At 52.1% G+C, this 27647-nt stretch overlaps 9 protein-coding genes across 9 annotated transcripts; 3 read left to right on the top strand and 6 right to left on the bottom strand.

The window, feature by feature from the left end:
• Nucleotides 1–313: 313 nt before the first annotated feature.
• SCP_1200580 (hypothetical protein) lies at nucleotides 314–2690 on the top strand (the record flags this gene model as incomplete). Its single annotated transcript, XM_027762945.1, has 9 exons — nucleotides 314–513; nucleotides 560–775; nucleotides 1195–1321; nucleotides 1377–1579; nucleotides 1633–1765; nucleotides 1816–1959; nucleotides 2002–2141; nucleotides 2196–2309; nucleotides 2681–2690. The coding sequence occupies 9 exons, from the start codon at nucleotides 314–316 to the stop codon at nucleotides 2688–2690; spliced, it is 1287 nt and encodes a 428-aa protein (XP_027618746.1).
• A 2778-nt stretch (nucleotides 2691–5468) lies between these two features.
• SCP_1200570 (hypothetical protein) lies at nucleotides 5469–6122 on the bottom strand (the record flags this gene model as incomplete). Its single annotated transcript, XM_027762944.1, has 2 exons — nucleotides 5469–5924; nucleotides 5979–6122. 2 exons carry the CDS (start codon nucleotides 6120–6122, stop codon nucleotides 5469–5471), a joined length of 600 nt encoding a protein of 199 aa, XP_027618745.1.
• Nucleotides 6123–7672: 1550 nt separating this feature from the next.
• Nucleotides 7673–8998, top strand: SCP_1200560 (hypothetical protein; the record flags this gene model as incomplete). The annotated part of the gene is made up of 2 exons (XM_027762943.1): nucleotides 7673–8375; nucleotides 8436–8998. The coding sequence occupies 2 exons, from the start codon at nucleotides 7673–7675 to the stop codon at nucleotides 8996–8998; spliced, it is 1266 nt and encodes a 421-aa protein (XP_027618744.1).
• Nucleotides 8999–9975: 977 nt separating this feature from the next.
• On the bottom strand, nucleotides 9976–10749 carry SCP_1200550 (hypothetical protein; the record flags this gene model as incomplete). Its single annotated transcript, XM_027762942.1, has 1 exon — nucleotides 9976–10749. One exon carries the CDS (start codon nucleotides 10747–10749, stop codon nucleotides 9976–9978), a length of 774 nt encoding a protein of 257 aa, XP_027618743.1.
• A 3077-nt stretch (nucleotides 10750–13826) lies between these two features.
• Nucleotides 13827–14006, top strand: SCP_1200540 (hypothetical protein; the record flags this gene model as incomplete). The annotated part of the gene is made up of 1 exon (XM_027762941.1): nucleotides 13827–14006. One exon carries the CDS (start codon nucleotides 13827–13829, stop codon nucleotides 14004–14006), a length of 180 nt encoding a protein of 59 aa, XP_027618742.1.
• Nucleotides 14007–15606: 1600 nt separating this feature from the next.
• SCP_1200530 (hypothetical protein) lies at nucleotides 15607–16800 on the bottom strand (the record flags this gene model as incomplete). The annotated part of the gene is made up of 1 exon (XM_027762940.1): nucleotides 15607–16800. The coding sequence occupies one exon, from the start codon at nucleotides 16798–16800 to the stop codon at nucleotides 15607–15609; it is 1194 nt and encodes a 397-aa protein (XP_027618741.1).
• Nucleotides 16801–17693: 893 nt separating this feature from the next.
• On the bottom strand, nucleotides 17694–19150 carry SCP_1200520 (hypothetical protein; the record flags this gene model as incomplete). Its single annotated transcript, XM_027762939.1, has 3 exons — nucleotides 17694–17696; nucleotides 17750–18890; nucleotides 18954–19150. The coding sequence occupies 3 exons, from the start codon at nucleotides 19148–19150 to the stop codon at nucleotides 17694–17696; spliced, it is 1341 nt and encodes a 446-aa protein (XP_027618740.1).
• Nucleotides 19151–21031: 1881 nt separating this feature from the next.
• SCP_1200510 (hypothetical protein) lies at nucleotides 21032–22705 on the bottom strand (the record flags this gene model as incomplete). The annotated part of the gene is made up of 3 exons (XM_027762938.1): nucleotides 21032–21056; nucleotides 21411–22397; nucleotides 22458–22705. 3 exons carry the CDS (start codon nucleotides 22703–22705, stop codon nucleotides 21032–21034), a joined length of 1260 nt encoding a protein of 419 aa, XP_027618739.1.
• A 1995-nt stretch (nucleotides 22706–24700) lies between these two features.
• Nucleotides 24701–26028, bottom strand: SCP_1200500 (hypothetical protein; the record flags this gene model as incomplete). Its single annotated transcript, XM_027762937.1, has 2 exons — nucleotides 24701–25724; nucleotides 25790–26028. 2 exons carry the CDS (start codon nucleotides 26026–26028, stop codon nucleotides 24701–24703), a joined length of 1263 nt encoding a protein of 420 aa, XP_027618738.1.
• Nucleotides 26029–27647: the final 1619 nt, after the last annotated feature.

Below are 27647 nucleotides of genomic sequence, written 5' to 3'. Positions count from 1 at the left end.
TGATCCTATCTCCATACCACAATGAACCCCCACAATGAACCCCCAATCCTTCCCTATATCTTTCCTCATGCCTGCTCCATATATCTTCGGCAAGAAACCTCGAAAAGTGCTTCCACATAACAAACGACTCCGTCCCGAGGCTCTCACTGGCCATGGAAAATCTTTCCATAGTGCGCAGACTGCGCATGTATCTCGACGACAACGCCATCCTGCTGTTAATAGAAGCCCGTCCCGTCTGCAGGCATCAAATCGAGGCTGTACTTCAATATTCTCAGATGCACAGAACTCAGATGCAGAAGATACCCCAGGTGCCATGGACGATCATGAAGACCCAGGAGAAGATGAAGATCCAGGTGAAGATGAAGAAGATGATGAAGAAGCTGAGGCAGAAGAGCAACTCCCCCGCAAAAAGTGTCAGCGTGAGGATTACATGGACTTAGACCCAGCTGAGCGATGCAAGCGCTGCCGTTTTGATTATCTCCTTGACAGGCTGGAGTCCGGAAAGGTCTACAAGTAAGTTCTTGTCCTCTTTCTCAATATTTTCTGATCAGCCTTTAAGAGATGATCGAGTTCAGGTGTTGTACCATAAAGGTGCTCAGTTTACTCCTCAGGCAATAGGAGTATTCTCGCAGCCTATGCAGTCATTGCAGCTGGGTCTACGCAGCACGAGAAAGCACGCGGCTAGCAGTGATAGTGCAGAGCAGGGGTATACCCCTGGGTACTTTAAGGCATACCCCTACCCTTACCCTCCAAGGGTACATACTCTTGACCAGGGGTAAGGGTATGGGTAAGGGTACCAAACCCTGAGGGTATACCCCTCAATCTTTGCTCTTATTTGAGAAAATGACATTATATATATTAAGTCTGAGGTTTGTACCCCTCTTCTTTTATCTTTAAAGCTTCTGTAAACATGATTCAAGTTGTACTCAGACTGTACATACTCTATATTCACCCTGTAGTTACTATCTACATCATATATACTATAGGTAGTAATACCCTCCAAGGGTACAAGGGTTTGAAAATCCATCCCCCTACCCTTACCCTCTGATCCGATACCCTTATCCTTGACCCTTGAGGGTTATCCATACCCTTGCTCTGCACTAAGCAGTGATAGTGACAGCGACGAGGAGGAAGATGACTTACCCGAAGGACTGTACGCATATATTCACGCACTAATATATGCTTTGTTATCAGCTCTCCTGCAGAGCTTCAAGAGCTTCAGTATACTTATGAGGCAATCCTGGATATTATACCTGGACTCAAGGATAACCTCAATTTATTCATGGAAGACCCAACGGCACTTATGGTCCTGGGAAATTATGTGAGTACCTGTTCTGTCTCATCAGAGTATTACAAATTTGCCCTATCTTGTGCAGCTTGATGGGTGGATGCGCAGTGCACGCTCGGATGATATAGGTGCCCTCAAGCAACGGATCATCAGCCACATACCGAAGTTGGCCGAATACCCAATTCTCGATCCGAAGGACCCAAAGTGGGAGCGCGGATTTGTCAACATCACCACGGGGCGTCTCTTGTGCCCCCAGAGCAAGCTTGAAGACTTCAAGCAAGGCCCGAACGAGTATGACTTCGTTTGCTCTCCAGAACGGACACTGATTGCTCTTCACATTGTAGCTTCTGTCGGCAAGTCCGAGATGGCAAGATCGAGATTCTGTCAGACGACTTTCCCTGCTTTCTGTACGATCAGGATGAGTACGACCCGGAGGAGTTAGATGCTGGGCTGTTGAAGGGACCGTTACTGCTTGCAGTGGGTTCTCTTTCCTACTCACATTATAGCGTGCTAACCCCATTGAATAGTGCTTCAAGTCTCTCTTCACTGGCCCTCGCACTGCTAAGAACTCAGCAACTGGAAAAGAGAAGGGTCCCGGACGTCCACTGCTCACGAAGATCTACAAACTCTCGCGAGTCTCTCCACGCCACATCGCCCATGTTGCAGTCATAGTGAGTTCAGCTTCCTACACATCACATGTTAGATGCCACTAGGTTCATTTCATTCTCACAAGCCAAGACAAGTGGTCGACACTAGATGGCAACTTCCACGGTGAAAAATTCTTCAACGCTATATTGAATCTCTTCGACGATGATCCTGCATGGGCAAAGGAAACCATTGAGTGGTGGGACCGGTGAGTGCAAAGTATTGCTGACATTATTTTACCATTCACTTTCTTTATGCTTAGGGAAGTATACGGAATGACTTCATATGGTGACGACACTGCCGCAGGAACTTCTCGCGTCTCTGGCACCATTTCGCGACTCGCAGCGCAACGTGCAGCTCGCGCACGCCGTAGCGAGTCCTAGGTAATTTTCACTTCTCAGGTGATCTTGCTGATACTTACTGTGCTAGTTATGCTTTAGTTTTGATGTGCACAACCTGCACATGAATGCTCGCCCCCGGCAGCCCCATCCTGGTCATTGCGCAACTCTTGCACGCTAGTCAACCACTTCTCGCACTTTCGGCTATTCTGGGTCTCTTTGCATGCCTCTCGGTCTCTGAATCTTGCCCGCTCTGGTCTTATTTATGTTGCATTTCTGTGCATCATGTCTATGCTGTGCTCTAGTCCTCACTCGTGCTTATACCCTGCATTTCTCACGTCATCCTTCGTTCGTTGTCCCTCTCTGTCCTTGTGCCTCTTTATTGTTGTTGTTATTGCCATTGTTGTAGTGCTCCGTAGTCTAACGGGACTTCAGTATTCACAAATACATTATTATGTGCCCTACCGCACGTGAACGGGAGTGAATAAGCATAAAGTATTAGTAATTGTCTGCCTAGCATACAAATTATTGACCTCGATGGTATAGTCTTGCAAATGCTAACCTATCTTGCAAATAGCTACCTGCCCGGCTACATTTGCAAGCTGGCCCATGATATGCAAGTGCCAGTAATGGTTTTACAATTAATTAAGTACTCAATGGCTACAATAGCAAATGTATTGCCTGCATGGTGAGGTTTGCAAGCTGTGTAAAAATTACATATCCGTGCATCTACCTACATTTCTCCTGGCACTTTTGCTGATGCTCCAGTGTGTGAAAATTCTCGAGCAACAGAATGTGCTGCACCGTAAGATAGAGGCTTGGATCGAGGTGCAGCAGCTGTACATTCCAGCTGCTGCTGTGCTGCGCATGTGTGCGATGGCTGCTGCCTGCCATGAGGTGTTTTACCAAGATATGGTTCTATACCTCCCATCCAAATTGCCAAGAGGGATGGCTTGTGAGCCACTGCTGTGGGATTATGAGCTCTGCCTGAGAGTTGCTCAAGCATTTGATTCTTTGGGGGATTTTCATGGCCACTTACAACTCTGTGCCCACATGTACAAGTTCAAGGATGCCTTTTTGCAAGGCCAACGATACAACACCTGCATGTGGACCCTTGTTTCCCAAGTGAAGGCTAAGATACAAGTTAACACCCCATGCTATAGGTGTTCTTATAGTGCTGTTAATACATTGTCAAGATTTGGCGATGGAGCATCAACAGTGACATATGCAGAATGACCGACGCAAACAATGGGGAGACAGAATTGTGTAGAAGGTTGAGTTGGATATGGCTCACACATGGAGTGGGTTCAATCGGGCAGGATGATGGCATGCAAGAGCGTGCGTTGTGTTTTTTGTGAATCTAGGAACTCCGTCGCTGACAAGATGTCTCAGAACTCCATATCGAGTGGTGCAAGGCTCGAGCAAGGGCGCTTCGATGGATCGAAGAATGTCATTACATACAGCGGGTAATTTGGTTTCATAACTGGTCTTCTCAGTGGTGGCTACAGTAGGTCGAGAGGATGTTATTGCTGGCACGGGAGCACCAGGAGGGGGTCACAGCTTACACCCTCCAGGAGGCTGTAATAAGAGAGTCCATGCGCAACTACTGCAAGAACTCGTGGCACTATGTCGGACAATGGCTGGCTATGGGGGCATCAGATACTGCTTCCTTGATGGTGGCTGCAAATTTGGTGTCTGCAGATGCTGGTCTGTCACTGGGTCCCTCTGAAGTCCTGGGCCCCATTCAGCCTCAGGCTACTGCATCGGGATCGGGACTTGCAAATATCAACCTGCCATTCTTTCAGTTATCATCTGTGGCTGCACATTAGATTCTGCCCCCGAAGGGGCTCGCAATGTGACTGCAGGCTCGAGCGGAGGTGTGGCTGTAGTCTCGGACTGACAGGTCTCATTCAACCTGTGGCCAATATCATATGTTGAGAATCCGGAGTACATTGGCATGACCAATTACTAATATTTGACCCGCAATTTCTTGTACCAACTTGAGGGGAATTAATAAATGTAATTTCTTGATATGGCTGTATAAGAAAAGTCATTACGAAGACAATGGGCATTCAGCTGTGAATATTTTTCTTCATTCTGTATAAGGAAACTTGTTACAAAAACACTTGCAAACAAATGGAGTAGGTGGCGCTAAGATGGCAGTGGACAAAAGGGCAGGACAGGGCAGGAGCGGTAAGAAGGGGGTCGGGAATGTTGCTGTCAATTGAAGATGGATCTGAAGAAGAATTGCAGGAAGGTGTCAAAAATGGACGTGTTGAAACAGTGACGCTGGCCACCCCAAAAAAGGAGGCATGCATGGAGGTACCTGCAGCAGTGTTATAGCACCAAGGAAACAGGTAAGCAGCGCAGAATGATGTATCAGGGCCTCTGGTAAGTACATCTATGGGTGTATCGGTCTCCTGCTCTTACTTCAGTACTTGATATATCACTCTGCCAGGTACAGGTGAGCGCATGTCTATAACTATAAGGTGAACGTGGTGGCTTACAGCGAGGGGGGGTTCTCCATCGTTGGATGTAGTAAGCATTACAATTGTTTGTAGCCAAGGGGGGTACTGCTTAAGATACGAGATATAGTAAATTTTGCTAAAAGAACTTAGACACCGAATTCTGCTCATCACAAAAATGTTGACTGAGTTAAATATAAGACAAAGGATGTTCATCATGGCATCTTTAGTACACATTATATCGTTCAATGAAATTGTTATATCATCTTTGACAAAAAGGCTGTGCTTATAAATTCTAAGATCAGAAAGTAAATCTTCAATGGTGCTTATAAGGTTAACCGTAGTTTACAACATCTACAAATTTAGTCTATAGGTGTCATAATGTAAATAGCAGTATAGCAGATATAAAATGTCACTAGAAACATTCTTTGTCTTATGTTTCCAAACATGCAGTTCCTGCATGTTCGGAACTAGCAGTGACCCGTGCTTCGCGACGGGCAACACTATTGCAACGTCACATGGCAATCGCAAAAGATGACATTATTAAGCAGATACCAGGAGTATCGTCTGAAGCCGTTGCATGGTTTCCTCTCGCAGGTTCATGTTGCGTCGCATGCGATGATCGAGAGCATCTTGGGGATCATAAATATATAGCTTGTGCATATGAGGGTGCTTCGTCGTCGGGTGGTAGCAATGTTCCATGATGATGACACAACTCGCCGTGAATACGAACTACTGGCTGTGCTCTCCCTCCAGCGTTAACTGAACACCGAGCGACGTAAAAGCGAGTGCTGCATTGTACTGCCGAATATTCTCTTGGAACTCCTGTGCCTGGGGATCATCTGTACTGGTAAAGAGGTTGCTGATAAACTCTGGAGGTGGATCCGAGACCAAAAGTCTAACTTGTCCCTGATTGCAGCAGGTTATGAATGCAGAGAAGTTTGCGGTCGATTTGGAAGCGACCCTTTCGGCATGCCAACGCAGCGCGTTGCAGCGGGAGCAGACGATGTCCATACGCCCAAGGTCGTGTCGGGCCTGCGGCTCCATATATGGCTGGCATGCCCAGAGAACATTCAATGCGCACTGGGGGAGGGTGCACCCGTCCGCGTTCACCTCTCGGCACACCTGCGAGCTGATCGTCCGAAGCACCTTGATCCCCATCATTACCATGATCTGCCGCACTCTGGGCTGATTCAGCACATCAGTTCATGTCATGACAGCTCTCGAGGCAGCAGAACGTACCTTGTGCAGTCTGACGCTCACGATCACGTCGTGCCCGTTGAGCGACTTGCCGTCTAGTGAGTGCCTGTTCCGACTGCTCGTGTTCGTCATGTTGCTGCTCAGCTTCATGTGCTCGATGCTCGCCATGGAGGTGTTGACGCTCATGTTCGCTAGGTTGCTGCTCCACTTCGCGCGCTTGATACTCACCTTGGAGGTGTTGTTGGGCTTCCGAGCGTGTTGGAGTCGCGGGGGGAGAAGAATGTGTATCTCGTCCCTCCATCTGCTGATACTGAGGCCCGACCTCACGTGCATCACGTTCACGTTGGCGGCGGCGTCGCTGAGCATCCGAGCGCACTGAGGTCGCGGGAGGTTCCACTTCTTCCTCGGTCTGCTGATGGCGAGGCTCGGCCTCACGTGTATCACGTTCACGTTGACGGCGGTGTCGCTGAGCCTTCGAGCGTGCTGAGGTCGCGGCAGGGGTAGGGAGAGCACCTTCCTCCTCAGACTGCTCGTGTTGGTTTTCCGCATGCTGACGCGCTTCACGTTCACGCTGACGGCGGCGTTACTGAGCCTCAGAGCGTGTTGTAGTCACAGCAGGGGTGAGGAGACCATGAGGAGTGCCTTCTTGTTCTCGCCGTCAATGCTGGACAGCGATACGGTTGGAAGGCTCCGGGGCAGGTACTGATGGACCGGCCTCATTTTCAGCTTCATGTCGTTGACGTTGCTGACGTTCTCGGTCGCGGCGCCACCTTTGAGCTTCCGACCGCTTATTTGTAGCCTGAGGTGTGTGTGAGGGAGAAGTCGGTGGTGCAGGGTGAAAAATGTCGCCCTGAGGATGTGATACTGCTTCAGTCCGAGCTCAAGGTAGTCGATGCCTGTTACGGGTGTTGAGAGGGTCTCCAATGATGGGCTAAGTGCGACACGACATCAGCACGTCAGCTCGAGAAGAATAACATATCAAATACCTGGGGGACGCGTCAACGCGTCGGGCTCAGCAGCACTCGATTTTGTCGATCAGCGTGACGGCGCAGACTCTTCGGTGTCTGCGGAAAAGCCTGGAGTTGTCCCGAGCCGCGGTCTGAGTCCATTTTCGCGCCCCGGAAGCCATGTAATTATGAAGCTCAGTACGAAGAAAGAAAGAAAAAATATAGCATGAGTGAGACTCGAGATAAGAAAAGTTAAGCTAGAGTATGGTGAGCATGGAAAGACAGGAGAACATAATGGCGTAATGCGAGAGACGGCCGCGCCAGAAGGGCGACGTGCTGGACGCGACGTGCAGACGCGTCAGAAGCGCCTGGTGCTAGACGCGGTGTCAGGTGCTAAAGATATCAGCTGGCCAATCAAGTTCGAGTGTTGTCTCTAAGCGGTTTGTCTCAAGCGGTTGTCTCAAGCGGTTGTCTCAAGCGTTTGTCTCGTGGGAAAGATGTCTTGTCTCTTGTAGTATAGATAGTATAGATAAGTCTCCCTTCGGCCCGGGCGAATGGATAGGAGACTGGTTTTTCCCAAAAAAAGGTGCAATGTCAATGTGAAGATATTGAGACGCAGCGCCCGTCGCCGTGGCAATATTCTCACGTGATACACTGCCTTGAATGTCGGTTCGCCACCGACGTTTATATCCTCTACAAATCCTCTCTTTGTCTTTCGTTTCCGTCGACGACCGACGCAAGAAGGGTGCGTTTGCGTTCTCAAAATTCGCCGTTTAGCATACTGGCTCCATGCCGAGGTCGCTTGTCGTCACCCGCCGCCGCCTGTTCGTTGCACTCGCCGCAGCTCTCGTTTTCCTACCCTTCGTATCCGGCCATGACTTCCAGAACTTGCACGCCGGGAATGCACGCGCGATAGCTCGTCGCCAGCTTAGTTTTCCTTTCCCGAATCCTGTCGGTCCCACCAGCTCGAGCGACTCGGCCACCACGGCCAGCCACAGCAGCGGCACGTCCTCAGCGACGTCTTCCACCCCATCCAGTGCATCAGCGACTTCCGCAGCAAGCTCGCAGGTCACGACGAGCGAGGGTCACAGCTCCTCGTCCGACACGGCAAGCTCGGCGGCGAGCTCGGCCACGTCTTCGGCGCCCACGAGCACTCCTACGTCGTCTACTCCGTCGGCCTCGGCCAGTGCGTCATCAGAGTCGACGTCGTCGTCCTCCCCGACGGCTATAACGACGCAGGTAGCGACGAGGGTGAGCACGAACGCGGACGGTGAGGTTTCGACGTTGGTGTACACGGTGACCGCGTCCGGGTCATCGAGCTCAGCCTCGGCGAGTCACACGTCGGGCTCGGGCTCATCGGGTGGGTCGAGCGGGGTCAGCACTTCGACGATCATCGGCCTGTCCGTTGCGGGAGGAGTGGCGCTGATCGGACTGGTGGCGTTCGTTTTATGGAAGATAGGCAGAAAGCGTTTCTCGAACGACTTCGAGGACGGTGAGTCTGCTAGTATGTCTGGGTTTGAGTTTCTCGATTGCTCACGGGTGGACTCGCCAGGGGACGCGATCAAATGGCCCGAGTTGAACGCGCACGGGGAGAGCCCGCACGCGCTGCCGACGCAGCGTACGGCCGGAGCGGGATTCGAGACGTCGTCAGAGGTGAACCTGATACGGCCGGAATCTCGGAGCGGGAGCTTCGCGGCGTCGACGGAGATGTACCCTGGGCAGAACGACCCGTACGCGGTGCCGCCACTGCCGCACCTGAACCCGAACTCGGGCACGCCGTACCACGACGACTCCGGTGCTGGCTACTACGACCCGTACAACGGTCCCGTGCCGCAGACGATCGAAGGAGAGGCGATCCCGATGACGCAGATCGCGGCACGGTCGCGAAGCCCGATGCCTGGGGTAATGGACGGGCGGCGGTCGCCAGGGCCGCAGGCGGCTTTTGGTTACGATGCAGGCAGAGCTCCCAGTCCAGTACTGGGACCAGCTACAGGCTTGGGGATTCCGCCGCAGCCGGCAAGAGCACGAAGTCCAGGGCCAGGTGGAACTTACAGTGGAAGGGCGTCCCCAGGACCGCAATCCGCCTACGGTGCTCCACCTAGTTATGGCCCATGATAATGGGTGTGTATGTAGGAGGGGAGACAAGGTTGGTTCGGTGAAGGTGAGGATCGATGGCTGGACCATATAAGAAATCATCTGGAGGATGTGGTTGGATTAGCGAAGGTCATTGAGGACGGGGACAGGCACGCTTGTGGAGGACGGACAGGAGACGACACCAATCCTATGTGATTCGCGTATGCGGCCACACAAGAGCCGTGTTCGTTTTCTTGAATTCATCCGTCTGTTCTCCGTCCTCCCGATCGCTTATGATGACGCGCTGGCCATCATGGTTGTCCTCCGCAATGTGCAGTGCAGGCTGGCAGGTTCAGTCTCGTCGCTCGATTTCCTCTTGATTATTCCGTTTGATCAAGGTCGTGTCGCTCATTTGTTCGCATTGCCAGCTTGTAGGCATAGCCACACCTATATGGCTCCCGTCGTATCCCTCCGCTCATATCTCCTTAGGTTCGGTCGATTCGGACCTGGGTTGCTCGTCGCTGTCTCGCATATGGACTTCCGTTCATCTTCACACATACATCTAGACGGATACTTCTTCGTGCTCATACAGACTAATACTCGGTGTAACACTTTATCCATTTGTTACGCTGCCGCACTTGTCTGCTGTTCTGCATTGACGTTCTTCAGCGGCTATGCAAAGGACATGCCTGCCTTAGACAACCTGACAATCGCTGAAACTGCAAAAGTTCATCAATCTTAACAAGCCTTTGGAAATCAACGCACGACCACCTGAAACACTGGACCTCGGCAGCCCAACTGGCGGCCGGCGGCCGGAACGTTGGCCTTTCTTTCTTCAAAGATCTACAACACTTTGGGAAGCAGACATATATACAGGGTAGGGCCGTTCAACAGCATAATGAAGTAAGATATTGAAGACAGGCAGATGCAGTAATAAGCTCTGGTTGTCCGATAATGGGCGTCGAACATTCAAGCAATTAGGATGCCGTACGCAGCGAGAATGAGAGGTGGAAAGGTGCTCATGAACGTATCCAAGCATGGAAGAACAAGACAGCACTAATCACGTACGTACCAAAATCGAACCGAGTGAGCAGCCAGGGGAGTTGAAACGCTGTCCCGAATGCCGTACCCACGGCGCTGATGATGGCAGCGTGCTTCGCATCGAGTGCCCCGGGGACGGTCCTGACCACCGCAACACCAAGGGTCTGTCCTGTAGTTCCAAAGATTCCGAGAAGCATCACCCCGACAACCTTAACAATCATCCTGCCGTACCTCGACCGAAGGCTTTCCGGGTCAAAGCCATACCGCCATATGCGATCGGCATGATGGTCAAGACGTGACAGCGCAAGGAGGACGAGGCCGCTTGCGCCACCGACGATTACACCCCCTACCGTACTTGTCGCCCACATCGCAGAATAGTGGGCATCGCTATAGGGTGCCATGTTCCTCATGAGCACAATTCCAGAGAACGAGCAGAGATACGACCACCCGGCCGCAACTACCGCGGACAATAAAGTCGCAGTCGTAATGGCGAATAAAACCAGAAAGCATGTCCAGTTCTTGACCGGAGACGGGTGCTCAGATGGGAGGGCCACGTCATTGGCCGACTCCGAAGGCGGGTATAATGTGTACGTTGCCATCCCATGGAACTGTTGATTGGAAATGTTCGCAGTTTGCAAGCGTGGCGCCGAATGGAGGGTTGGGCGGGAAAGAATCGTCGCCTGGCCAAGGGGAGACTGGGGCCGAGTCTCTTCTACAGAGACATGGACGCGCAATGGTGTTTGCTGAACCATGATGCTGAGTAGCGTCCTAGATGGGTCGACGAAGGGATGAGGACCGTCCAGGCGTGCCTTTATATGGTGTGGCGGTGTCCAAGGCCCGCACTCTCATCTCCTTTGTGCTGTCGACGGCCCGTTAATCTTCCTTCTTGAGGCATTGTGCTTGCCACATCTGGCATGACGAGATACTTAACGGGGAAGAGCATGAGGTCAACCCATATAAAACAGAATTTGAGGACAAAATACAATATAAGATCGAGGCAAGATCAGACAATGATGCAGACCTGGGTAAAGTCTCGAGACAAACCGTAGTTCGAGAAGACACATGCAGGGATGGAAGGCAGGATATGAGGCGCTCGAAGATGTAGGAAGTACAGCTATGGCTTGGACGCACGTATCCTCATCGATGGCCACCTGAAAGACGAATAATACCTCATCTTGATATCGCCCATCGGAGTCGCCCTTGGAATGCACGTAAGTGTCGTAGTCGTCAGTCGGCATACTTAGAGGTACGCGAGGGGAACAGTGCTAAGTGGCACTGGTGAAGGGGCAGCGTGTAGTTGGGTGAAAGTGCAGATCGTGCAGCAGCGAATAAATGCCTATTGTATATACAAATTCTGGGAACAGGTGTGGAAGGTATGAAACTAGACGCTTTGATCGACACGGTGTGGTGGTAGAGAAGTCAGAGATGCAAGTTGAAGTTAGTCTCTATGCGACTCACCGCCCTTCGGAATTATGCTGGAGAGCGCCGCCAAGAATTTCCTCCGAGCCCAGAGGTGAATAAATGGTTGCCGTCTGTCTGACCAAGCGGTTAAGTAACTAGCCAGACTATCATCCGTATAAGCAATTAGCCTTCTAGCATTAGTCCTCTAGCACAGTCAAAGCGCAAATATCCATGAAAGCACAGGACGACAGCAGGAGATAACTCAAGCTGTAAGTTCCTTGGCTGCGAATCACTTGCCCTGCGGTGACCCAACTGACTGTGACTGCACGCCTGCCAAAGAAGAATCCATCATGAATTCGGAACAGAAGACCGAACTTCCGCAGTTTCCAATAACAATCAGAAGATATGTAAACGAGTAACGATAATCACATCTCAACAGCTAAACCGCGTGAGGACTCTCGAAGTAAGGAACTTACCAGCTACGCTCTTACTTTCCTGATACGGTCTCTATCCGGTTAGTCGCCCGAAGGCAGACGGTAGACACTCTGCTTCAACTTCGTACCCTCAGGATATCCGTATCTGACCATCCGGTTCGCGTCCTCGAGTAAGGCCATCAACAATTGCGAGCGTAACGTGAGCGCTGGGCACCTACGCGTAATCCCATACCATGTCGCAGCGTGTAGTAATACAGTACCACTCGGGACGCATATGCAATGATGAGCAGACACCGCTCGAACTTGAAAACTTTGTTTGGCTCTGTTGTCCAAAGGCTTCGTTCCTGACGTGTGTACGCACGCATACGCCGCCAAGATGAGGTATAACCGTTATGAATTCTTTTCACTCGGTGTGTAGTAAGCAGTACCAAGTATCCCAGAAGGGATGGATATATACACTAAGCAAGCATACACAATATACCATACAGCAACAATCCATCTACAAATAACAATTTGAGGCGAAGTTCCATCACGATCCCGCCACCCAGTAACTACCGTGTCCCTTTAGTGGTAAAGAACGCATCGCAAACTGGACATCTTGAGACGAGGCAGTGGGAGCCGCACGGGAGCACTGGCTTGTAATACATATGACATGAGAAGGAAAGAGAGGGACGAGACGATGATGATGATGCATATGGATGTCTGAGGTGTGTGCCGGAGCATCCTTCTTCCTGTGGTCCTGTACTTTCGACATTCTCCGCTTCTCCAGTGCGCTGCAGCGCCTCCCGTGCAGATGGAGAAGTATGTGCGAACGCGAAAACGAAAGTGTGATATGCCGATACAACCGACGAGTTCAAGCCTTGATTTAGCGCACGGCAAGGGAGTGTCAAGAGACCAGCCCTAGTCTCGGTCACACTACCGCCTGTAGGACATCCCACAATACTCGCATTCGGTCGTGCCCCACAGCAGCGGACGTAACGGTCTGTCGAACTGTTCGTTCCGTGGCATGGCGCGTTGGAACCTCTGCTGCGGCTGCGACGAGCATGGGGGCACAGTTAAGAGACACGGCGCGCACATATGGCGTGTATCTACGCGTGCACGCATTCTGGCAACGCGCCGGTAATGGACGCTGAGGATGTGCTCGAAAGCCACGATGGCAAATATTCGTCTTGTGACTCCGCACCCATGCCTGCTGCGTTCACGGTGTTCGTGAAGGTAGACAGAAGGGACTGTTTGGTTCATTGCCTGATATTGATAATCAACTGCATGTGGACGGGGCGCGCTAGTGCCCGCAGTCGCAGGAAATGCATTCATATTCATATCTTGACCGGCCCGTGGGTAACGAGGGCTCAATGGATAGTTCGATGGAAGGAGGTATCTTCCTCCCACATGAAAGGTGTCATGATCACTTGTAGAGACAGCGAATGAGTTGAGATCGGATTCGGAAGGCCCTGAGTAAGGTGGGTCGTAAGAAGGAACATGGAGAGAGTATTGTCCAAGCGGGTGCTCTGCGACGCCATTGTAAGATCGACCAAAAAGTCGTGGTGTCCGGATTGAATGGTAAGGAGCGTATCGGCGGTTGGAAAGTCTCGTAAGCGGGAGTGCTAGGTATACGGGAGATGGTACCGAGGGTTGCTCTGACAACAGCAAGGAAATGCTTGACAGCGATGGAGGACTGTTGTGCAAGTCGGGGCAGTCATCTGCACTAGCATAGTAGTGGTCTGAGGACGGGGAGTATGTGTAACGGATCCGACCACCGGAATGGGAAGGGCCAACCGGGAACGAATCGTATCCATCAACCGGTTGGTCCAGGAGCGTATCCCCAACAAACGGGTGCCCCCGCGGTGAGGTGCTATCCAGGTTTCCGAAGATATCGTTGTCCAGGTAGCTAGGGACCTCAGGGAAGGATAAAGAGGGACCGGAGGGAGTCCTGGATGCATGAGAGCACAAGTTGAGTATGAGTCCATACGGTAGGAAGCGGGAACATCACGCACATGAGCCCGAGCACCGACCGGGCGGAGACGACGGTTGAGGTGTACAACGCGGGGGACGCGCCAACGTCGACACAGTCCGATTATATGTATATCGTGCGGTATGCGCCTTCGATCGATGGCCTTTACAACGAGCCTACTGCTCGTCGCGTGGCCACCGCTCAGACCTCTGCTAATACTTGAGTATGTGAATCAGTGAGGGTGATAGAACGCGCACATCCAGGCCCAGGAGACCGCCTTATAGTAAGGGGATAAAGTGTAAATGGAATGTGGTAATGACGCGTAAGGCCGTATTGCAGCAGTTCTCTTCACCATTGCTGAGCCAGGCGATGCGTAGCACTGAAAACGCTTTGAGTAGATCCGAGGAAATGATGCCTAAGACTTGGAGTGAAAAGTTGAATTCTGAACGCTCAATGGAGTGCCTATTTATACGCAGACAGTGTCACCAGAGAATAAAGGGATTTCCTATTTAGTCTAGATTGGAGCAATGGTCAAATTTTTCATGCAACATGCGCAGCACAGCACAATAGCGAGAGATCCAGATCGTCTTCTTCTTCCAAAAACAATCGGTTTTCCAAACAAAGCGCCATGACAGGACGTACGCGTGGTCCGTGCACTAACTGACTCATCACCGGGAACCGTACAAGAGAAGATTACAGCATTGAAGTCAATACCTCAAACACAGCAATATTGTGGGGCTTAACTAGTGTTACAGCAAAGAATCCTGGCCCCCCTTTCGTTTGCTGCCTGCCAAGATAACTTCGTTGTCATACAGTACTTCGGCTAGACCATTGGTGAGTCGTTGAGATGCCAGCATGAGAGTTATATGACCCGTATCTAAACCTAGAGTGTGAGACAAGTAGGACAAACAGTCGCGTCGGCAGGGTTTTGTTTGGCTCTGTTGTCCAACGACGCGGTTGTCAGTACTTGTCACCTCAAGCGCTAGCACTGGCACGTGCACCGTGACTCCCGCGGAAGCGCGCGGCGCGCCTGAACGGCCTGAACACACTGCTGCACAACAAATGTACAGTCCAAACATTTCCCTCATTGAATATTGACTGCCGATTGATACCGTGTCCAACATATCGTGATGTGCACAACACTGGCCTACTCATGGGTGATATGTGGACAAGGTGGAGGGCGAGGGCGCTGGCCGTGGGCGACGCGTAAGGGGGACTAAGGTGCGTGGCGGCAGTGCTGGGTGCTAGGCAACAACGCTAGGTGCGGGGCGGCGGCGGTGGCTGTGGGACTGTGCAATATAGTATTGAGTGTGGTAGAGCTGTATAGAGCTAGCTAGAGAGCAATTAATATCACTGTGTCTGGCATGATCTGACACTATGATTTCACTATTTCACTCAATGTCGCTCTACGGCGATACGGATTATTCCAAAATATTGGGTGAGGTAGAGCCACTGTATCGAGAGGCTCGATATGGCTTGAGGGTGTTTTGACTGAGCTCTCAGTCCAGAAGAAAGAATACAGCGATATATCTCAAATCAACCTCACGTGTACCGGCATATGATCTTGTAATATCCAGAAGCATCAAAGAAATAACCGCAATGTCAACAGTCAAAATATTCAGAAAAATATAAGTGAAAAATCCGGCAGAATAATGAATAACAGTGATTCTGCTTGCTAGGGGTGCACACATGATGAGATAAATGTGTAGAAACCGAGCAAGGAGAACATTCAAATGAGAAAAAAGGGGGGAAAAATTGCGCCTGCAGATCTGCAGTTTTCGATAGAGCTTTGAGCGCTGTCCATGCTACTCCTCCAGTGGTCGCTACGATTGCATGGCGAGGTTGTAAGGTGCATTAGGGTTCCCGACACAGCCCTCCTGACCCGTCAGATGCCTAACCAAGGCGGGGGTGTGACAAAAATTTTGCAGGCACCCGCCGTAATAAACTTCACCCTTGTATTCAAACTTCTTCGCCATCTTTAAGTTAACGCCCACCTTGATGGCGTCCGATCTGGGTAGCCCTCCACAGAAAGCAGGAGCGAAGAATTCCTTGTGAATCAAGACGTGTTCGGGCAAGTAGGTCTCTTCGATGATGTTGGAGCAATATGGGCATGTGGTGGACCAATTGGGAGGCACTTCCTCGCACTTTAGCGGGGGAAAGCAAGTGAGGCAGGGCGAAGTAGTAGTTTTGTCTTGGCGCACACCAGAGTCATGCGTGTTCAAGTTGCTACGATGAAAGTCTCCTTCCGGACGTGCAGAAGAGGACGCAGAGTCACGGATTGCGGCTCGGGACTTTTGTGTTCCTTTGCGATTAGTGCCACGGTTAGCCGGGGTAGTTCCATGGAATGTGTTGGACGGGCGCACTGGGGACGGACGCATGTCGGAGTATGAGCGAGCATGCGGGGCAATACGTTCGCTGTCGTACCCCGTGCGCGGGTGAGAATCTTCCGCAGACGGGGAGATCCGATCAAAGGCTCTGTGCGGATAAACAAGCGGCATTGTGCCAAAAGAGGATGGGGGCAAGGGAATGTCAGACGCAGAGGCCACCAGATTGGTTTCATGTGTTATGTTTTCTGGGCGGGCATAACGCAAAATATCGTTTGAAAGTGTAATGTCTTGGGAGGGACCTTTAGTCGAAGACTGGGTATAATGCGGCTTTGAGGCAGAGAGCGAGGGGAAATCATATCTTGATAACACGGAACGGTTCGACGACGAACCAGAGTTGGACACCGAACCAAGACCGGAAGATGATGCAGCATGCTGTACAGGGAGAGAACCTGGAGACGAAACATAGGGCGAGGAGATACTTTGTCTTCCACGTGCACTATCCGAGCCGGAGTCAAGCAAATAGGTCGAAAGAAAGGCAACCGGATGTATGGTGCTTGAAGGTGTATGTGCTACTACGGCTTGAATATCCAAGTCAATATTCAATGGCGACCTGGAAGACACACAAACTTTCTCACGTTTATATCGCCCATCGGATTTGCACTCGGGGTGGGCGTCGGACTCGGTGTGCATGTCGGACACGGAAAGCAAGTTGGAATCGGAATAAGTATCAGTTGGCATATTTTGACGGACGCGAAGTGAGCAGCGTTAAGTGGGCTAGGGGGATGGAGGTGTGTAGGTGGATTAAGTAGAACCGCGCAGCAACGAATAAATGCCAGTATATATACAAAAGGATGGGTGGGAAACTAGACGCTTTGCTCGCCTAGGACGGCTGCAGAGAAAAAAGCGCAGGCACAACAAGCAGATCCATGTGGAGAGATGCAAGCTGCTAAGAGTCTCCACACGACTCACCGCCTTTCTGCGTCACAAAGGTCACTGTTGCCGAGGCAAAATTTTCCCGAAGTCCAGAGGTGAATGAATCGAAGCTCAATGACCTTCTGGTACGAGTCAAGTATAAATATCCATGAAAGCAAAGGACGGTGCAGTTCCAACTTGTTGTCGCTTTGCCATGACTTCGATCATTTGCCACGATTATTACTGTGACTGCACGCTTTGCGTGGGCACGTGCACTGTGACGACCCGCGGTGTACAGCCATAACTCACTCGCACGCGTGGAACTTCTTGAGTCCGATCGAGAATGGTTTGCGTTAGCATCTAGTACTGTAATACTGTAACAGATGGCAGTCTACAACATAGTGTAGTACAAAACATTCCAGATGATATATCACCAGCGAAGACGCGAAACAGAGATATATAGTGCAGCGTCCATGACGTTCCGGAGAACCAGGAGCGATGATGAAGAAACACAAAGAGCAAGAAACGAGGAGCGATAAACCTAGCGTGCAAAACTGCGTACCGATGGACCGGTCTGCAGGTGAAACTGAGATATAACCTGAGATTAACCTGAGATAGCAAGCGGTAAATAGCACAGCACAGAGATAACACTGCAACATCGAAGAGGCCAATCACTAGGAAATAAAGATCAGCGAGTATGGAAGACTTCAACCGCATTGCGACTCACCCGCCTCCCCAGACGCGCAACATTGTACGGCGCATCGATACTAGTGACACATAGCTTAACATCCTCCTCGACGCCCCTCTTTGACCTATTCTGTTTACTTTTCCGCTTCTTCTGCATCCTTGTCACCTTCTGCCGCTGATCCACGCCCTCTGTCGCATTCTTCCGCTGCTCAACGGCCTCCCTGACGAACCTGGAGTGCCTCAACAGCGCATCCCGCCTGCTGAAGATGCGATGACAACCGCCATAATACACGACCCCATCGAAAACGTGCGATTTTGCAGAGGCGATGTCCACCCCAGCTGCGAGTGCTTCCGCCAGGGGAAGACCACCACATAGCGGCTTGCTGTCCGCCTCTTTGTGCGCTGTTAGGTGTCGCGAGAGGTCACCACTGTGCTTAAGGCGCAGGCCGCAGATGTGGCACTCGCACGAGCCCGGTGATGGAGGGGTCACTGGCCCGCTGACCCGCATCGTTCGCGGTGTGAAGCTCACAAATTCATCGGCTTCCCCGAAAGGTAGAGGGGAGAATGACAGGACGGGAATGACGGGTGAGGTCACAATCGCATGGTCCTGAGTTGAGGAGGAGGGGGCGTTGAGGAAGGTTAAAGAGCGTGAATAGGAAGACGAGGGTGGAGTGACCAATGCTTGGGCCCTGGGAGAAAAGGACAAGTGCGATAATGGAATATCCGGCAGGATGAGCGATGTTGCGACCCCGAGATCCTGAGGGAGCAACGAGGAAGCAGCAGAGTGTGAAGAGAAGGCGGATGAGGACGTGGAGGAGGGTGGCAAGGAGCAGAAGGTAGAGAGGGCCGACGAGGTGGGAGAGAAGCAGGGCGATGAAGAGGACAAAAATGCCGACTGTGAGGGAGATGAGTATGGCATATACCGATCTTCCCTCGCACGGGGTGAAGTACGAGGCCGGCGCGGTGCGGAGGGCGATGCTTTCTGACTTTGTACAAACGCTGACATCGAGTGAAGAGGAGCGTCCACCACTGAAAAGGGAGGACATATGTTTCCCAGGTTCAAGGTGTCGAGTGGTGAGCCATCGCATTGGGAAGATGGCCCCGCGACAGGCCCAGGTGGAAAGACACCCTCAGGAGTTGCGAAGACACTTTGCCCGAAGTCGGGCAAAGGGGGGACGTAACTGGAGGGAGCATAGCGTCCCTGTGTCAGGATATGGTCGTACAGTTGTGGGGGATGCACTGACTTGTACTCCAGTGATCCGTTGACGATGTCGTCAGGCAGGTCCAGGGGGGAGGATAATGACTCGTCGACAGTCCAGTCAAACAAGTCATACGGGGACCAGTTGTCCATAAACGAGAAAGTATCCTTCGTGGACTGCTGGCCATCCGAAACTGAGGTTGAACAAAGAGGGTTGAACGAAGAAGAGGAAGAAGAGTCCATAACTTGAGAAGGGGACAGAAGAAAGATCGGGGAAAGTGGGACGGAGATGGAAGTGTGAACCGAGGGGGCCGCACATCTTGGAGAGCAGATGAAGGGGTATATATGAGAGGGACCACCTCAAGCAGTGGGAGGACTCGCGCGGCGCCACTGGACGTTGATTGCCCAAGGTAAATCAAACTCAGCAGTGGGTCACCTCCCCAGTCGGAGTCTGAACATTTACGACTTGAGCGCTTGAGCCGTGGCGAAGTGACAGTTTGGTGATACTGGCAGTACATTTCCTCCCTATTCAAAGGAGGAGAAGTTGAAAAAATGTCCGTGCAAGAGTGATGTGCCAAATTTTATGCCTACACGGACTTGTGCAACCCCCAGTGCCCCCATGCGCAGTTTGAACCCCCTTGGCAAGACTCAGCAATTTGTGCAGCCACAGCGTGACAGATCCGAGTGACACTTGTTTAATATTGCGCGAACACGTGTTCGCGAAAACATGCATACGACGCGTGCATATGAATTTTTTTTGCAGCGTAGGAGCGCACCGACTAAGGCATCACCTCGCGACTCCGGACATCGAAACACTCCCGCACTTACAGCAGTGCGCTGCAACAGGCCAACAAAGTAGTGAGGAAGAACCCGCCGTCACGTACCGCCCCAAGAGGACTAAATTGGGAGACAGAATGAATCAGATAAACTCAGCCACCTAGCCGGCTCTACGTACATACACGATTGGCTGGGATGCTATCCCAACTATCCCAGGCCGCCCGATGCGATCTCACGAACCACCAGCAGGCCGGCCAGACATGAACATGACTGGTCTCGTACCCAGACGGTTATCTCATCGCACCCTACCACCGCAGATAACACGTCTGGGGCAGTTTGATAGAGCCCTCCTACCTTACAGTTAGCGCCCGTTAGCCGCTCGAGAAGCCTCGCTTACGTGCTTCTTTAATTATGTGCCTGCCCACTCGTTGAGCGCGACTTTTGATCTCTATGCCCAGTTTACATGTATCTTTTGAGGAGATTTGATGGGAGTGAGTTCCAGAGAACCTCTGAAGCTTTTCTGAGATGGCCCGGATACTGCTGACACAAAGGAGCACCAGAAATGCATTAAGCCGGCTACTTTGAGTGAAAATGTCAAGGAATCTGGCTGAAAATATGCTTGGGCTCTTCCTGTGGTGCTAAAATGTTTCTAGAGGCATTTACAGCATTACTATACAGTGTTCATGCTAGTTCTGAGATGTGCATGCCTACAATAGCTTGATTTTCAATGAAGGAGGACATTCAAGCTTCGCAGTAGTTGCCTGATTCGGCACAGACCTAGCCTAAGGTCTGTCGCTTATCCGGCGCTTAACGCGCGCTAACTGTAAGGTAGGAGGGCTCTATCAAACTGCCCCAGACGTGTTATCTGCGGTGGTAGGTATATACTAGATATGGATCGACTGTCATCCATAGCCATATATAGTCAGCAACGGAGACTAGATGGTGAGGTGCGATGAGGTAACCGTCTGGGTACGAGACCAGAACATGACAAACACGCACCGAGAAATGCACTGCCAGCGCTTGCGTCTGTATTCTGCGGGCCTGCCTGGCCCTCACGCAGATTAGATGCATGTACGCTCGTCCAGACCAGTCGAAAGCTGATAGGATTGGGGGGATTGAATTGGTCGACAGAGAGAGCACTGAGAACGAGGGAAGCGCCGCCTCCTCGTGGCAGAGACCTTGCTTGCGAAATTTGCCACTGCATAGATTCGAACTTGAGCTTGAGACGTCGCAAGCCGAGTCGGGACTTGTCGTGCAAGATTCAGATGCACGGAAGGAACCGGGGAGTCAAAAAGCGCGACAATTAAGAGGGTGGAGAGACCTTGCAAGCAAGGTAATAACATCACACTAGAACGCCAGAGAGTACAGGGCGCTGAGATCAAGCTATGACCGGGGACCAAGCGTATGGAGATACACTGAAACAATCGAGGTGTATAGTGTCCAAGATGTGCAGGAGAGCCTGAAAACAGAGAGAACAGACACTTGTGAAAGAGAATTAGTTATACATCGGAATTCAGGAGAACGAAGGTATGAGCATAGATGGACAGAATACAGCGGAGCGGATAGATAAAGACAAGAGATAGAACAGCACAGAGCAGACGAGAGGACGAAGTCGCAACCAGCGAAAATACTACAATAAAAATTAAAAATAAAGTGAGAGGCACAACGGGTCTACAGCACGAGGATCGTCAGTATGCAGCGAAGACTCCAAGACGAAACAGCTCACCATTTTTTGATTCCGCTTTTGCATGCACGCTCCAAATTGTACTCTGTGGTAAGGCTCCCAACGCAGGACCGCGAACGCAGAAGATGGCGTGACAGTGAATCCTTACGACTGAACTCCTTCATGCATCCTCCATAATATTCCACACCTGCATGCACAAACGGCATCATGGTTTCCACCCTGACGCCGACGCGGATCGCCTCAGCCTCCGGCAGCCCACCACAGAGCATCCTGAGAGCCTGCTTGCTGTGGGTCCGGACATGCCTATCTAGGTCACACCACCGCTTGTAGGACATCCCACAGTACTCGCAATCGGTCGCGCCCTGCGGTGGCGGACGTAACGGTCCGTCGAACTGTTCGTTCCGTGGCGCGGTGCGTTGGAACCGCGGTTGCAGCTGCGACGAGCACGGAGGGACAGTAGGAGATACGGCGCGCGCGTATGGCGCATATCGACGCGTGCGCGGCCCCTGGCGACGTGCTGGTGCTGGACGCGGAGGCCTTGCGCGCGAAGGACGCGACGGCACGTATTCATCTTGCGACTCTGAGGCATCACCTTCTCCTTCCGCGTCCTGCTCCTGAGATAGTGCGGTCGTGGCGTTCGTGGCGTTCGTGGCTTTCGTGCGAGATGCGCGGACGGGAGAGGCAGACCGCGCAAAGATCTGGACTAGAGGTGAAACCTGGGAGAGCTCAGGAAGTAGTGGGGAGGTATAAGAGCCTATGGGAGCCTGGTTCTGTAAAGGGTGGTAGTCGTCCGCCGCATCGTGGTAATAGCCAAAGGAGGCGTCACCGGAAAGAGTGGAGTAGGCGGCCTGATCGTGGCGATCGGACGGACCGATGGGGAAGAGCTGGAGTGGCAAGCCATCGGCCTCGCCTGCAAAGGTGTCCCAGATGCAGGCCGACGCATGCGACGTCAAGATATCTCGACCGCGGAAGGTGTCATCGTTTATGTGGCCAACCTGGGGCAAACCGAGGGAAGTACCAGACGGAGTCCTGTGCACACGCAGCCAAGAACCTAAGTACACAGATGATGAACAAAGAAAGATCACGCACATGAGACCAAGTAGGGACTCAGTGGAGAGGACAGATGAACCGAAGTGGGTAGCGTGCGAGATAACATCGCCAAAGAAATCGAAGGAGGATGTGGACTCAGGACTGCTATCAATGACCGGGGAAGACACGTCCGGAAAGGGAACGGACGAATGCGCGGTTGAAGAGGCGTATACGTAGGCAGTCGCGCCGAATGTTGGCTCCTTGTCGAAGGCCTGCATGTAAGTGTTAAGGCGGGCAGAGTATTCCATAGCGGAGGGGGGGGAAGGAATGCGGGAGTGGGAGGGCGGGGCGAGGACAAAGAGATAGCATGCTTACCCGGCATTATTTGTAGCCGTGGGCGGCGCAGAGCGACGGACGGGACGCACCCTGTCGAGGCTGGGAGGTGGGACAGTTACATCGTTATAAGAGCACACTGGTGCTCGATGTGAAGGATGTGATGGATTATATTATTACCAATTTCGGAAGTGATGTGCACGTGCCATACACACCGATCTTCGACTTCATCTTCTCAATTTGAATCATATGCATGATCATGATGGACGTTTCTCTTGATTCTTGCATTTTCGGACTATCCAGCCTCTCTGTCCTTCCACATCAAAGCCTTAAGCCTTGTCAATCTAACAAGAGGACAATATGATGCAGGCGACCACCCTACTCGCACGCGCAAGGTCCGTCGGAGAAAGCCGAGGACAACGAAGAGGTTGAGCTTCCCTCTCTACTGGTCCATTATCTAACTGTGTGGTCCCTCTATCGTGCTTGGATGAAGCGGGAGGGTGAAGGCACTCCAAGCTCGCATGTAACCCTGCCTGGTCAATGCAAGGATCACATCCACGATCCACGAACAACTTGAATTCTCCAAATGCAATTCTCTCGGATTCACCGAGGGGCAGCGTGGCAGTGCTGGCATGCACAGTACTTGTTTGCTTGCTATTTCACCAAGGCCTCTGTCTCTGACAGTAATGATGACACTCTGGGCGCGTCGTTCAGGAGCTTAGAGGTGAGTGAGAAACGTGAGTTAACGGGCCTCTGGAATTCCGATTGAGCTTCCTATAAGTACCATATCCCCCTGCTTATGCCGACGCAAACTCAGCTCGGGAAATTGGGGGCGACGCACGAGCAAAGGGGATATCTAATAGCCATCACGATTGAGTTAGGATTCCGAAACGGGAAGGTAGGATACCTAGAAAGGAACCAGGGGACGTGTACCGACTGTTTCCACTGAGTTATCAATTAGCATGTCAATGTGTTTACCGCCCGCCACTTATTGACCAATATTTATGCCCATAGTATTTCGGAGTCACCACGAAGGTCAAACTGCTCCAAGTAACCAACTCTAATTACCTCTAATCCAAAGCGGCATGATCTCCAAAAATGTCCTTCGGGTCGGATGCCTGTGCGGCGGACAGTACTACTAGGGACACGTACTGAAGGGCAATGATGACGCCGAAGGCGGAGGTGGGAGAGCACTACGCACAGTCGCCCTCGCATTCGCCGCATAACGCGCAGTGTGCACCAAAGTAAGAGACGTTCTTTGTAATTAATGTATGCTTTACGTACCGTCCGCAGGTAGCCACTGCGCATCGTCTTTACAATATCACCAGCCAAGTACTGTATCCCGCCCATCGTCCATTACAACTGCAAGTGTAGCATAGAGATGCACGAGGGAATCGCATAAAATTCAGCCGTAGCTCAGCCACCGCTTCCATACCACCTCGTACAGCCAGGCCAGTTGCAGCCCTCCAGACACACTCGTCGAGACCGTTGCAGAGCATTAATGGGACAGGGGAGATTAGATTGGTGGAGATAGGAAAGAGAGTTGTCCGACAGATAAATGGTACAACATCACGGTAGGTCGACGGAGACGGCGCGATATTACAAGTAGCGAGAGACAAGTACACGTCCATAAGGAAGACAAGATATACAACGGCCGAGGCGCACAGAAAGACCGCGAGGAAGAGCGGGATTGGGCCTCGGGGAGTGAAATGTAGTTATACACGAGACTGCACGTGTGCCTGGTGAACGAATAAAAGTATAAGTATAAATGGCAATAGAGAAAATAGATGGAAATAATACAACACAGCGAATAGCTGCAGAAGGATAACGAAAACATCACAGGGCGAATGGAAGGAGGGGATCGAGAAAATAGTGTATAGAACAGAAAAAAGAACGACATAAGTATCTGGAACGCAACCATCGTCAGCATACACAGAATATTTCAAAATCAAAAGGCTCACAGTTTTTCACTATAATCTGCGGGCGCGCTCCAAATTGTACTGCGTCGTAAGGCTTCCGACGCGGCACTTCGAACGCTGGAGATGGCGGGAGAGCGAGTCCTTACGACTAAACTCCTTCATGCATCCGCCATAATATTCCACTCCGTCATAGACATACGGCATCTCGGCCTTCACATTGACGCCGGCGCTAATGGCCTCCGCCTTCGGGAGTCCGCCGCAGAGCGTCCTGCGAGCATTCCCGTCATGGCTCCGGACATGCCTGTCCAGGTCACACCACCGCTTGTATGATGCCGGGCAGTACTTGCACTGAGTCGCTCCTGGAGACGGCGGACGTACCTCCCCGTCGAATTGTTCGTTCCGTGGCGTAGCGCGCTCGAACTGCGGCTGGGGCTGGGGCTGGGACGACGGCGATGGCACGGTAGGAGATACCGCGCGCGCGTATGGCGCGTATCGACGCGTGCGCGCCCCCTGGCGACGTGCCGGTGCTGGACGCGAAGGCTTTGCACGCGAAGGCCTTGCACGCGAAGGCCCTGCACGCGACGGCACGTACTCGTCGCCGGACTCCGAGTCGTCGCTCTCTCCCTCCGTAATCTGCTGCGTGTCCAATACCTGCTGCTGAAAGATGGCATTCGCTGCCTTGGCGCGAGACGCGTGGGTCACAGGCAAGGGCGGCAGTGAAAGAGCCGGGATGGGGGAAAGCACCTCGGCCGGAGATGTGACCGAGGAATGCTCTGAGAATGACGCAGAAATGTTTGAGGGTGATGGGGGCCTGTTGTGCGCGTCGTGATAATCATCTGCACCACCATGGTGGTGGTCTGAGGTGCTGAGGGACGGGGAGTACGGGGAGTGGATTCGACCGCCGAGACGGGAGGGGCTACCGAGGAAGGAATCGTATCCGTCAATCGGTTGGTCCAGGAACGTATCCCCGACAAACGGGCGCCCCCGCGGTGAGGTGCTATCCAGGTTTCCGAAGATATCGTTGCCCAGGTAGTTGGGGACCACGGGCATGGTCAAGGAGGAACCGGAGGAGGTCCTGAATACATCAGAGCACGAGCGTCAGTGGGAGCACATATAGTAGGGAACGAGAAGGGTACGCACATGAGCCCGAGCATTGACCCGGCAGAGACAACCGAAGGGGTATAGAAGGCGAAGGACGCGCCAATGTCGACAGAGTCAGATGACATTGTAGAATCAGGGCTTCCATGGGGTGCGGGAGACGAGGTAACACCGAAAGATATAGGTCCTTCCGAGTACATGGACGCGTAGGGGGGCACGTCGAATGGAGCCTCGGAGTCGAGGGCCTGCAGGCAAGCGCTGAGGCGGTGGGAGTATTCCATGGCAGAAGGAGGGGGAAGGCGGGGGAAGAGCGCGGGGCGCAGATGGAGAGACAGGATGCTTACCCGGCATGATTTATAGCGATGGAGGGAGCAGAGGGACGGAAGGGACGCGGGGGCGGGCGAGAGAGACGGTGGGACAGTTACAATGCTCTAAGAGCACGTCGTGTAGATCCATTCCAAGATGTGCTCTTACAGCAGGGCTTCCACCCCCGCACCTGTTCCTAATCTGTTCCTAACCTTAACCCGGCTGCATTTAGATCATCGCGTACTCGTGACTGGCGCGCCAATTGAAGCTGGCGATCCCCAGTCTGAGGGTAAGTAACACCGAAGCAACACCAAAGTGCGCCACCTCTCGGCTCATTTCAAGTCTGTAGATCTCTGAATGTTGAGAAGCTTTTCCTCGCAGAACGTGCGCAGAATCCCGACGAGGAGGCGCCTATTGTCCGACTCCTTCTTGCAACTCAGCATACTTCAAGTTGATAACGTTCGTAGTTGGACCGAAGCATTTTCGGTGACAGCTACAACTTGAAGATGGACGAGCTCGTCGCTCACTGTGCCAAAGCCCACGACTGGATACATCAATTTGCTCAGGACAAGTGTACCATTTCCCCGTTCTGACATAAAGTCGGCTCTGGACGAGATGAGGTTGATAACGAATGCCCGTGAGTACAGTAGGATATGTACCGAACCAGGGATCGGAAATACCAAGACAGAGGGAAGTAATGCACTTACCCACTCATCTTCTCCGCCAGCACTAGTACTTATCAATACTTATTCTCCCCTTATCTTGAGCCGATATATACGTGACTTGTATTGGCTAGGTACGTTCTGATCAGCCCCACGCACCACTCATCGAACTGCGAACTTTGTGAGTAGAGGGTTCTTTCCCTCGCCCCGATTAACCAACTCTGACCTAACTCCAACCTCTAATTTATAGTCTTAAAATGTCAAACACCATCTTCGACTCGGGCACTTCTGCTGCTATGAATCTAACGACTCGGTAGGCCACTCCCGATGACTTACATGCGAGACGCGGGGAGCGTCCCGCTCTGACCGTGCGGAGTCTGCGAGGTCGGCCTCCGCGCTCTCGTCTACTCTAAGGATGGCCGGGATGCTAGTACTGGAGGAGCTGGGGCGCCACATCAAGTTCGGGCTCCTTGATCTCTTGTGACCAGCCTACGAGCGGGAGGCTGCAGATGGCAGCAAAGTTCCTCGCTTCTCTCCCCATTGTGTCCTTTCGGCTCAGTGGCCCTGAAAATGCAGGCGGCCTGCGTTCACTGCGCCCTTCCAGTACGCGCCTTTAATTTTTGTCTTTTCCAGCATCGCATGTGCCGTCGCATCCTGGGTAGGTATACTTCGCCCGGAGTACATATTTATCGAGCAAAGTCAAAGCAAAGTAGTTTCTATTGAATCTGTCTGCCCTGTGTCGACAGAACCGTTCTGTCGACCTCTTACGGCCATGATGGCTCGGCCTCACCCGTCTTGTTTGGCCCAGCGCCACCGTGACATTTCGCAAGGCGATATTAGGATATTTTAGACTCCGCAAAAGGTAGTACTAGTAAAGTGCAGCTCCGTTCGAATTAGATTCATAGAATGAAACGGACCTTCTCATCCACGTC

This window comes from Sparassis crispa (genome assembly GCF_003851025.1).
Source record: "Sparassis crispa DNA, contig_000010F, whole genome shotgun sequence".
In the NCBI taxonomy this organism is placed as follows: Eukaryota; Fungi; Basidiomycota; class Agaricomycetes; order Polyporales; family Sparassidaceae; genus Sparassis; species Sparassis crispa.
This window is presented reverse-complemented; position numbering and strand designations above follow the sequence as displayed.